The sequence below is a fragment of the Synchiropus splendidus genome, chromosome 2, assembly GCF_027744825.2.
Source record: "Synchiropus splendidus isolate RoL2022-P1 chromosome 2, RoL_Sspl_1.0, whole genome shotgun sequence".
Taxonomy (NCBI): domain Eukaryota; kingdom Metazoa; phylum Chordata; class Actinopteri; order Syngnathiformes; family Callionymidae; genus Synchiropus; species Synchiropus splendidus.
Window position 1 is genome coordinate 31,772,925 of NC_071335.1, and position 10,856 is coordinate 31,783,780.

General features: G+C 41.6%; 2 protein-coding genes across 3 annotated transcripts; one reads left to right on the forward strand and one right to left on the reverse strand.

Moving 5' to 3' along the window:
• LOC128753695 (pre-B-cell leukemia transcription factor 1-like) lies at positions 1-5,167 on the reverse strand. 2 transcript variants are annotated; one of them, XM_053855646.1, is made up of 10 exons: positions 4,985-5,167; positions 4,502-4,707; positions 3,979-4,052; positions 3,586-3,684; positions 1,709-1,944; positions 1,396-1,586; positions 1,201-1,336; positions 969-1,125; positions 805-871; positions 1-130 (listed from the first exon to the last, which is right to left on the reverse strand). In XM_053855646.1, exons 4-9 carry the CDS (start codon positions 3,611-3,613, stop codon positions 828-830), a joined length of 792 nt encoding a protein of 263 aa, XP_053711621.1. In that variant the 5' UTR covers positions 3,614-3,684; positions 3,979-4,052; positions 4,502-4,707; positions 4,985-5,167; the 3' UTR covers positions 1-130; positions 805-827. The 2 variants fall into 2 exon arrangements, with proteins under 2 accessions (XP_053711621.1, XP_053711620.1); XM_053855645.1 differs by having other exon boundaries at positions 4,502-5,167.
• Positions 5,168-6,315: 1,148 nt separating this feature from the next.
• On the forward strand, positions 6,316-10,856 carry LOC128754441 (multivesicular body subunit 12A-like). The gene is made up of 10 exons (XM_053857065.1): positions 6,316-6,452; positions 7,504-7,593; positions 8,344-8,427; positions 8,511-8,610; positions 8,692-8,821; positions 8,888-9,028; positions 9,885-9,997; positions 10,068-10,126; positions 10,208-10,273; positions 10,336-10,856. The coding sequence occupies exons 2-10, from the start codon at positions 7,504-7,506 to the stop codon at positions 10,405-10,407; spliced, it is 855 nt and encodes a 284-aa protein (XP_053713040.1). The 5' UTR covers positions 6,316-6,452; the 3' UTR covers positions 10,408-10,856.

Below are 10,856 nucleotides of genomic sequence, written 5' to 3' on the forward strand. Positions count from 1 at the left end.
ACAAAATGAAGTGGAAAAATGAAGTGGAAAACATGCTAATAAAAAAGTCAACGTGGTTAAGAACATAAGAAGTACTAAGTAGTCAGTGAGGTTTGTGTCCAGATATGGAGGGAACGGACTCATCATGGACCTGTGAAAGAAAAAAGTAGCACTTGGCATCCATGACAACAACAATGGCAAGGAGTTAAACGCTTTCTTCACCTTATACATGGTCAATTCCTCAACCAGGTTGGATATTCTGTTGTTTTTGTGACATGTCTAATACTAACTTTTTTGTTTTGGACACTGGAGTTATTTTGTTGATTTGTGAGATTTAACCGAAAGTCAAAGTGGGCTGACGTCATCACAATAAACTCTTTTTCATGCACAAAACATTGTACAGCATTATCTGATTTCCCCCCTGAAGATGATGGTTCTTATTACAATATATTGCTGAATGTACGGGAATACAACGAGATACGTATCATATCGCTATATACCTGCCAATACACAGCAGTAACCAATGAGGGACCAATAAGACCTCACAATACTTGGGTCATTTCATATTACTGTGGTATTCCACAAAGTAAACTAACAAAAACACTTGCTATTACACAAAGTGAAAGGACGAATAAAGTCAAAATGTTGAATGAAATCATCACCTGCAGTGCAGCTCAAGCTGCCACTGAAAACAGGAGGAAGTAGGTGTTTAAATACTGGCAGCGCAAAAAGTCAGTACATAAGTCATAGTTTACATACAACCCAGCTTCAATATCATGTTTTTTGGAAACTATTTTTGCAAAAACATCCACCTCAGTCCCCTACCTGGAAAGACGAAGATTTTTCTCTCATAATCTCTCATCAGGAGCGTAGGAAAAGGATGTGTATCCTCCTGGTGAACACATCAACACACTCCCAGTTACACTACAAAAACACAAGCTCTTGGGTCAAACCTTGTAGATACCAGGTTGACATGGAGGACTGAGTACCTGAGTTTGGTGTAGCTGGGGAGTTGGACTGACTGGTCTGTGAAGACAGACTCGCAGAATCTGCAGCAGTTTTGGTGGCGTACATGTTGGCTTCCTCCTGGTACTTGGCGATGTTCTTCTTGTATCGGATCCTCTTGTTTCCAAACCAGTTCGCCACCTGTGGCAATGGAAGAAAACAAAATGGCAGTGAGTCAACAGGGAACTTTAAAAATCTTGAACCTGGATTGCAGACCTGAGCTGGAGTGATGGAGCACTTCTTGGCCAGTTCCTCCTTCACCTCCTCGGTGGGGTAGGGGTTCACCAAGTGGGAGTAGAAATATTCATTTAAGATCTCAATGGCCTGCTTGCTGAAGTTCCTCCGCTTCCTCCTGAAGGCAGGAAGGAGGCGATTAGCTGAGACATGAAAAAATGATGGAAACGCTCTCACCTGGCATCCAGGAACCTGGAGCGCAGAATCATCACGGCTTCACAGGTGCTCTGTTTCAGCTGCGTCTGGATGGCGGTGAACTTCTGACGTATTGCCGAGACCATGGTCTCGATCTCTTTGGGCGTAATGGGTCGTGTACGAGCCTGTTCCCTCAGCAGGTTCATCACATGACCTGTAAATTCATTGCACGCCTGGCAAAAGATAATAAAAACTGCATCAATACTGCAATATTAAGCACTGGAAACGGAGATATTTGACACAACGATATTTTTCATCCGGAGGTTTTGGTTGTGGTGAAACAAAAAGAACTGACCTGTTCGTACTTCTCCAGTTCAGCCTGATAAATCTGTCGTATTTGATCAAGCTTCTCTCTGTAGTCGGCGTGTTCTTCACTTTCATCGTCCGGTATCCCTCCTGAGGTGGCAGTGGAGGCAGCCGCCGCCGCCCCCTTGACTGGGCCGGCCACCCCTTCAGCGAACAACATGTTGTCCAGTCGCATGACTTGTGGGTCTGGAGGGTCCTCCTTTTCCTGTATTGGCATTTTTAAAGCTGGGAAGAAAGCAAGAGATCATTTTTGCATCCGGTGCCAACAGAGACATCAAGTCCTAGAAGGTGGCTCCGTTACGACCGCTTGGAGACCCTCAGCCAGGAAACAATACTAGATGTGACTGACTTTATGTCATCAATGTGGCGTCATCTTTTCCAGTTTCAGTGTGTCTCCCGACTCAACTCAAAACCTCAACATAAAACTCCTGCTAGACTTTCTCAAACCCAACATGCCACACCGAACAAGCAAAAACATGCCCTGGTATAGTTAACCCAGGAAAGCACACGCGCCGCTGACACACCCACTGAGAACCGCCTGCTTTTGTGGGGCAGCTCAAGACCCAATAAAAAGAATAGTACTCATTAGAGAGGTTGTTAATGTGTCGTTATGCAAATGAGTTGGCAATTACCCAGCTGATGTGGGACCCGTCGGCCATTCATCATCAGACAATTGGGGAATGACAGCTGCGAAAATATGCGCACAGACTTGAACATCTTACCTGAGAAGCAACATCCTGGGTGATGGAAGGTTTTAGAAATAACAAGTCGCCTGAGTTGGGCGACAACTCAAATGTAGTTTCCAATGAGTCAAACTCATGAATGGTGGAAAAAAAAAATATTTAAAATGTGCCAATAATATCAGAATTTTGAGGAGAGTGATGAGTATTAAATATGATTTTGTCCAATAATTACATTACTCCATCTTTTCGATCCATCTCGAACCTCACTGGTTGTCTTCCTCTCATGCCTCCACACTTCCTTACTTACTTCTGACTTTGCTACAGTTCCAGTCATAAACCATTCCTGACATCTCCACCTGTTCCACCATGCCTACACTCTCTTCTTCGCCTCCCTTCATATCTAACTCGGACTACAAATAAGAAACCACACCGCCACCATTTGAGCATCAACGCAAGCACATTATACAGCATGATGCAAAATCTAGAAAAATCTAAATGTCTTTTTGCAGTGTTTGAACAGGAAATCTCTCCTGTCATTTATCATTTTGTATTTCACCCGTTACATCTGGTTCATGTGCCTCTATCTTTATACTATCAGCTGCTGATCCACTGCGATTTGTCAGTTTAGGATCTAGAAAGTAAAGTCATTGTTCCATCGATCTTATTGTCTCAGCCCATATAAACATGGTTATTACACTCATTGAAAGACTTTTTTATTTCTGAGACTTGATTTGGATTAATCTATTACTGTAAAAAATCTATTTTTCTGTCACCAATTCCAGGTTCACCACTTCATAAAATGTGATGTGACGTCCAAACCAAAACATCCATGATGAAGGAGAGTAAATAAAGCTCAGAAATGTTGTTCTGTGTACTAGATACAGTAGAGTTTGCTCCTGATGTTTACGCTTTTATGGACAGATTTGATCGTTCCGGTATGAAATATTATAATGCAACAAGTCACAATTCATTGAATTACAAAATGGATTTGACCACTTTTTTAAATCAAGTCCCACCTCTTGTCAGTATTGATCAAAGCCACCATCGAACCAACAGGTTAGGGTTGTTAGGGTTAGAGTAAAAGCAGGTTTGGATGACTGTCGCAGTGGCACCCTTCCCTTTGTGTTCCCTGCTGCTGTGTCACAACATCATCTTACTGGTACAAATTCCTAAAGTCAGTCACCCAGATTAGAAGATCTTGTGGCTCCCATCAATTTGTCAGTCAAAAGCGTCTGCTGTTATGACGCTCGTCCTGCAGTGTCTCCTCTAGCCTGATCACCATCTGAGCATTTGGAGGAGAACATGGCCAAAACATAATCACAAACAGAGGAGTTGTATGAGCACACTTCCTTTGAAGAAAGAGGAAAACATTAACAGGGCCACAGATCGTAAAATTCCTGTGTTGCAGAAAAACCTTTTCCTTTACTTCATGTATGTATAGCAAATTAGGGTCATATTTAAAACATTATAAATCTATCAAAACATAGGCAATTTAAAGTTTAACACTCCTTTAAAAATTCAGAGAAATGTGCTTAAGTTTGTTGCTTAAATTGTTTTATAAACGCTCGCAACTCACCTGTTTTCTCCTTCATCTCGCACAGAACACTGAAGAGGGCCGGCTTCAGGCTGTGACAGTTGAGCGCCAGTTTCCTAAAGTGTCAAAACAGTGCTTCAGTAGTTACAATGTATCACTAAGAATACAGCATTTTTCCCACACAAACTCACTCATTCTTTGATAAACAACTGAATTGACAAACCAGTGCTAACCATAAACAACTTCACTGAATTTAGACACGTGCCAAACTCAAGATCTGTCCGGCATAGTGACGCTAAGAGGCTGAGACTGAGAGACTGGCCACAGTTCAAGTTAAACGTCCTTAAACTGATGAAAAAAATAAAAATAAAAAAATAAAAAACGTAACTTAAAAAATAAGGACCCGATGAAGCACGGGAGTCTACTGTACATCTATGTTTGGGTGACTTGAAACGAAACACCATTTAAAATTTGCCTCCAGAAAGGTGAGGTCCTTATTCAAAGGGTTTATTTGTTCACATGGGAGACACCGCCACTTGAGTTGAACCAACTTCTCTGCTTTTACCTGGCCTGGGCTTCGTCCAGACTCTCATCTGTGATGGCAATCTGTCGAAGAATGTGTCCAACATCCACCTGGATCCCATCACAACTTTGACCGGAGTCAACTTGTAAACTTTGGTCAGCATGAGCTGGATCACTGTGGCCATTGGGGCCACGGTCCTCCATACCAACTGGGCTGGTCAGGCAGTGGCTGGAAATCCACACTGTTATCTGTAATACAGAGGGAACAGTTATTTCATATCTTCTGGTTTCGTCCACAGGAACCCAGTGCCACGCTTTGGGGGACAATAATAATAAGACCACTCCATATTTGACACGCAAAGAACCGGAGCAGCAGCAGAAATGGATTCAGAAATGAAATCAACCTTTATGGACAGTAAAATGCTCAGTCAGATGGACTCCCACTCCTCTTTCCCGTGGTGTAACATGACTAAAACGAAGCAGAAATGCGCTACTCAGCGTGTAAATGTTGCCAATAATGAATGACCTGACAGGTCCAGTGTGGTCGTTTGCCCCCGTTCAGTCTCGTGTTATCTGAGTGTCCCGCCCATCTGCGCCTTTAAAAGTGTTCCGTCAGACGAGCAGATGCCATAGTAGCGCGTTTACAACCTAAACTAATGCTATTTTTAGTTTCAAGAACCGATCCCATGGACGACGCCAAGCTAGGAAATTCACCATCAAGTTCCCTAGAACAGATCAAAAACAACTTCCGGTCATTCCTAGCTATGCGCTGATTGCAACGCGGTGAATTGAAAACGAAGCTATTCAGCTCACTCTTTTACTCAGACGCAGTGAATAGACAAAACAATGATATATAAAGAGAAACTTTATTTTAGCCTTTCAACGACACTTGTATTTAATGCCATCCTTTTATTATGAAAGAATGTCCCACACAATGGTAGCGGGTACCTTTCAATGCCTGCGCTGAAATAGCTTCACCATTATGATGCTAGCGTATATGTGTGATTCAGAAATTACAGTGTACATTTTTAACGCCGAGTTTACAACGGTAAATGTTATTAATCCTCTGAAACAATATACAAATGCAACACAACAGATATAAAAACAATCGGTCAGTTTTTATGGAATTTCTCGTCTAAATATGAAGTGCAAGTCAACTTACTACAAATAAAAAAGGTGTGTATTTATATAGTGTCTTCAACTCGTTTCTCAGAGGATGCAAATCACAAACGCGCATTGTGATCAAAATAAGATTGTGGGGTAACAGAAGAATGCAGAATGTAGGCTTACCTAACATCCCCTGAACGCCTCACATTTAACTCGATGAATATAGTTTTTTATTTTTATTTTCTGGCGAATGACTCGTAAAATAACCGCTGTGGCCTCGGCGGGGGTTTAACAGGTAGATTTCTTACGAGGGTCATTAACACAGTCGCTTTTATTTAGCTCTCGGGGTAAAATAAAATATACAAATCTCAGAGTTTCCATTTCGCAGGGATGGAATGTTCGACTCCATTCACCGCTGCTTGTTGCCATGCCAACAGACACAGGAAGGTCAAAGAGACGCAGGTGTGTTTTTATCGACCAAGAATGCGATGTAAAATAAAATTTCAATTTTAAATTGACGGCCATGGTGTTAAGAATTTTAATGTATATGAAGTGACCAATCATGAACAGGAAACATGAAACGTAGGCTGGGCCAAAATAAATGTGAATTAGATGAATGACGCTGGTTCCATTGATAACTTACATAACGCGCTTGGAGCGAGACGATGAAGCGATTCCGTTAAGATTACCGTCGGTTTGCTGCCATCTGGTGTTCACATGGCAAAGTGTCATTATGAGTCAGACGGTATGATGGGAGTTGTAGTCGTCATGGACCATCACTTCCTGCTTTGTCGAGGAACACCAGGAAAGTGTTGCTCTTGACGCAAAAGTTGTTCTTCTATCAAACGTCTTCGCCCAAGTCAAGTCGCGATCGGCTTCGAGTCAGCGTAAGTAGTTTGTCTGGTGTGGACGCCGTGAGGAAACCGGTGTTAAACAGAACAAAAGCGTGTCATATTTTAAACGAGATGTTCGAAGTGCTGTCAGTGAACAAATGATCACCTTCCTCGGACGTATACTTTAGTGTCTCCATGTGTGGCTCGCTTGTGGCAGCTGTTGAAGGGTATGTGAAACTAAATGTTTTCAAAACATACTGACCGTCAAGGTTTAGTCTGTTCACCAGCATGGAAACTATGAGCTCTGAGTTGAACACAACAGTAACCACCCTGTGAATTCGAATGCTCGTGTTACATTTAAAGAATTCCTCAGGAAATGTCGCTCATTCAAGACCGTTTAGACTCTTAAACAAACGGTGTCGTCTCTGGGTCTTTATGAAATAGTGTGCCAGAGTAGTTGCTAGATGTGGAATATTGACAGGGAAACTGTGTATAAACGTGAATGTGAGTCATTTCCACTCCGGGAAGGTTTTGTAACTCACTACCGTGTTTGCATACCATCCTGAAAATGAACAGGAACCTCGTTCAATACTAACTTGCCGAGATGCGTGTGTCCGATCATGGAAATATTTGCTCCCACAATGGTCCTTCTTCACTGGCTAGATGCTGAGAACAGCAGGTCCCAGTCAGTCATTTGGTGTTGCTTTAACATTGACTTCTAATTTTAAAGTTTCTGTGATTTTCACTTCGCTATGAAAGTAAATTGTCTCATCTAGGAGTCGCATATTGTGTGACGTCACAGGGGTGTTTGCAGTATACCAAACTTGTTCTGAGTGCTGTGGAACCAGTGTGTCACATCTGTCCACCTGCTGTCACAGGAAGGTCATTTGGTTTTTTTCTGACACCTTTATGATACATGGTGTGATGTTGTCTAAATACAGTGATTTAAAATAACATCAGTACCAGTCAAATTATCAGTTAATATTCAGTTAAAAAATGGGACCAAAAGCTTGAAGTTAATTTGGCCAGAGATCTGAGGAAAGTTACTGATAATGTTTTTAGTAGTTTCTTCTGTTTCTCATCAATATATGTGTCTCCTCTCCAGATGTCCATAATGGAGCATGTCGGCGTGCGTCCAGTCACTGCTGTTGCATGGACGTCTAACACTGGAACTTGCCCAAAAGATTTCACTTTGGTAAGTCTGAAGTTACCCCTCAGCGTGGTCACATCTTAATCCTCTATTTTTTTTTTCGATCTCCTCTAACACATTTTAAGTATCTTACATGACTAATTGTATGTCAGTTGTTTGTCCATTATAGAACACGGCTACATTGTTGCATTTAGTGCATCCAATAGTTCCTCCTACACTGTACAGAGATTTAAAAGGAGCAGAGTGAAGAGCAGTTTTTATCCGGACAGTGATTGTGTCTAACTGTGCCTCAGCTTGTGTCTGTGTCAAGTCCTGTGTGTTATGTTGTGCTATTGTCTTCGTTGTGTAATATTGCAGGGCTTTGATCAATACACCTAGCAATTTTCACTATAGTAATTTGCTGTATTCTTTTTCCCACTAAAAACAATGGACTGATTTCCTTCCACCTTTAATCGAGGCATAGCATAAAGCTATATAGCTTGGCATTTTATCTGATTTGAGTTTCCATTAGCTGTGTCTTGTTTGTCTTCTTTCTTGCATTGAAGCTATGTCACTATTTATCTTTTTTATCTACTGAAGGACAGTAAATTCATTTGACTATTTAAAACTCAATGTCTTTAATTTGCCAAATAAAAATAATTCCATTTTCATCATACCTATTTTACATAGACTGTTTATCCCTCAAACATTGTCATGGTGAACTGATAAACCCTACAGTGACTTACCATCGAATTTCATGTTTATTTATATATGTATTCATTTAGGACTGATGTTTGTTTGTTTGTTTGGCCACAGATCAGCATTACAGAAGACGGATCAGCAGCGAACTTCACACGGAGCTTTGCAATGAGGTCTGGCTATTACCTGTGTTACAGCAAGGTACAGATGGGTTTCATGTCTTTGTTCTTGAGGGTTCAGTCACTGTGTTTCAGGTATTCTTTTACACCGTTGTCTGTTTCTAGTCCACGTCTTCAGGGATGGTGGTGTCGGACATCGTGCTGCTGTCCGACAAGGACTCCATCCGTCCTGGCTACTGTTACATCCAGGAACACCTTGAAGCAAGTGAGCATCGCCTCTTCAGAGGAGCTTGTTTTCTCCTGAGACCTTGCTGTTGAACCCATGTGTGTGTGTGTGTGTGTTCAGAGGCTTCTGTTACCAAAAAGAAACGCCTGTGTGTGCGTGTCGTCCCTGTGGGCAGCGTGGACACCGCGGTGTTGGACATTAAAGTCACCACCAAAAGCAAAATGATGCTCCAGCAGTACACTTGTTTGGGGTGAGTTGCATTGCACACGCTTGACTTTTAAGTCACCAGCTAATGGCGCTATTGGTTACTCCACAGAGACATCAATGGTTACGTTATGTGGTGTAAGAAGGGCCCGTTTGCCAGTCCACTGCCGCAAGCAAAACCCCGCAGTGTGTCCCTGGACCTCCGCAGGCTGTCGCTGGATCAACCGCAACCTCCGTTCCCTCTCAGACCCAGGTACAGTGCTGTTGGACACGTCTACTGTATCTGGGACAGTTCCTCCACATACTGATCTTTTGTTGCCGCGAATTCCATGAAATAACTGGCCTTATTCCCTGACTCATGGTCAAGAAAACATTGCTCACATTCAAAGCTGTCAACCACTATCACAATGGATTTGTGATCTTAACAATCATAGGACAAGATGACTATTTTTATTTCCCATATTCTGTGACTCAAGCTTAAATAGAAAAGTGTCAGGCCCGGCTGGGGTCTGTGAGGACGTCAGAGTAAACTTGCACTCTAATGTACTGATCATGATGCTTCTGTTAGTTGTACTTTCTACTTTTTTTTTACCATTCGAGGTCAGTTCAACTGTCAATATGACAGAGTTCTTTGCTTTAAAACTTTTTCTTGATCATTTTTCTTTGTTATCATCATTACTTGTCCTTCAAAATAAATAAAAAATAAGTGTTTTGTCATTTACAAAGTGAAACAATATGGCTCCAATTTTTTTGTTTGCTTTTTTTCATTCATCTGGTTCCAGACAGATGAATAACATTTAAGTACTTTTAAAAGTGTGTCACTGCTCAGTCAGTGTGCGCAAAGATAGATATTTATGCTTATGCTGCACTCCTTCATTCATTTAGTTTAGCTTAGTTTAGTTTAGTTTAGTTTAGTTTAGTTTCCTCATGTAGTTAAGTCAAATATTTCATGGTAAGTCAAAGAGATCAGATCACATCATAAAATACATTTTTGGGACCAGATCAATTCCTAAATCTGGCACAGAGCATGGAAACCCACCTTAATATGATGTATATAAAATCTTGTGTTTATATCTACTTTTCTCAGGAGCTTGTCTTTGTCTCCATAGCAACCCTCCTCCTCCTCTTCCACCTCCTGTGAGACTGAGCCAAAGGCGCCACAGTCTTTCATCCAAGGACACTGTTGACAAACCCGCTGATGGAAGTCTGCAAACCATCACAGGTGCTCAGAGTCTCAACTCTGCGACGCCCATTACAAATTCTACGGTCTGACCATCTTTATTTCCCCTCAGCTCTGGACGGGGTTCCTTTTAGCCTCCACCCCAAGTTTGAATCCAGTGCAAATGGCATGGTAAGATCCGTCATTCATGGTCAGCTAGTACAAAATACACTAAATATCAGTGACATTTTTTTCATTTCGTTCTTCTTCAAGGCTCCTCATCTGAACGCACAGTTGAACAACATTCGCATAAAGTCTCTTCAGGATATTGAGAATGAGGTGAGGTCACATGATCAGCTCCTTGACGGACAAGCACTCAGTCCTTGTTTTTTTCATTACAGTATAGTTACACGTTTGCTGTTGAGGAATCTGCAGCCAAGAGGACCAGGACTTTGGTGGCGACCGCTCAGTGACCTTTGCACTTTACATCAAACCCCAAATCACACTAAATACGTGTCTATGTAATCATCAAACAGTCCAGCTCCAGTGGAAGACTTCATGTTTTTCCTGTTTCATTTTGTTGCTACAAATTTTGGGCTTGGTAAATTCCTCAATGCCAAAGACGTTTGACTCTAAAGGGCAAAACTGGGTTATATTATTCTTTTTAGGGCATAATCCTGTCTGTAACTGACATTTTTTGGCTTAGTTACCGGCAGAACTGAGACTTGATTGACTTGTTGCACGTGATGCAGTCAGATGCCGTTCTGTATCTACAAGTCAGCGATCATTTTAATGTAAAAAGTGACCTGTTTTTCAGTTTGGAGAGAAGTGGCTTTTTCTAAACGTGTATGTGAAGCATCTCTTTTTTTATATTCACTGCTGAGAGGTATGGATATTTATCACTGTACTCTGTATTTACAAA

Excerpts from the sequence above, each read along its gene's own strand:
- LOC128754441 (XM_053857065.1), top strand. The coding sequence starts at position 7,504 with ATGTCCATAATGGAGCATGTCGGCGTGCGTCCAGTCACTGCTGTTGCA. Across the intron at positions 8,428-8,510 it reads ATTACCTGTGTTACAGCAAG|TCCACGTCTTCAGGGATGGT; the intron begins GTACAGATGGGT and ends GTCTGTTTCTAG. Across the intron at positions 9,029-9,884 it reads CCGTTCCCTCTCAGACCCAG|CAACCCTCCTCCTCCTCTTC; the intron begins GTACAGTGCTGT and ends TTGTCTCCATAG.
- LOC128753695 (XM_053855646.1), bottom strand. The coding sequence starts at position 3,613 with ATGGGAGCCACAAGATCTTCTAATCTGG. Across the intron at positions 1,945-3,585 it reads CACAAGATCTTCTAATCTGG|CTTTAAAAATGCCAATACAG; the intron begins GTGACTGACTTT and ends CTTTCTTCCCAG. Across the intron at positions 1,126-1,200 it reads GCTCCATCACTCCAGCTCAG|GTGGCGAACTGGTTTGGAAA; the intron begins GTCTGCAATCCA and ends CCATTGCCACAG.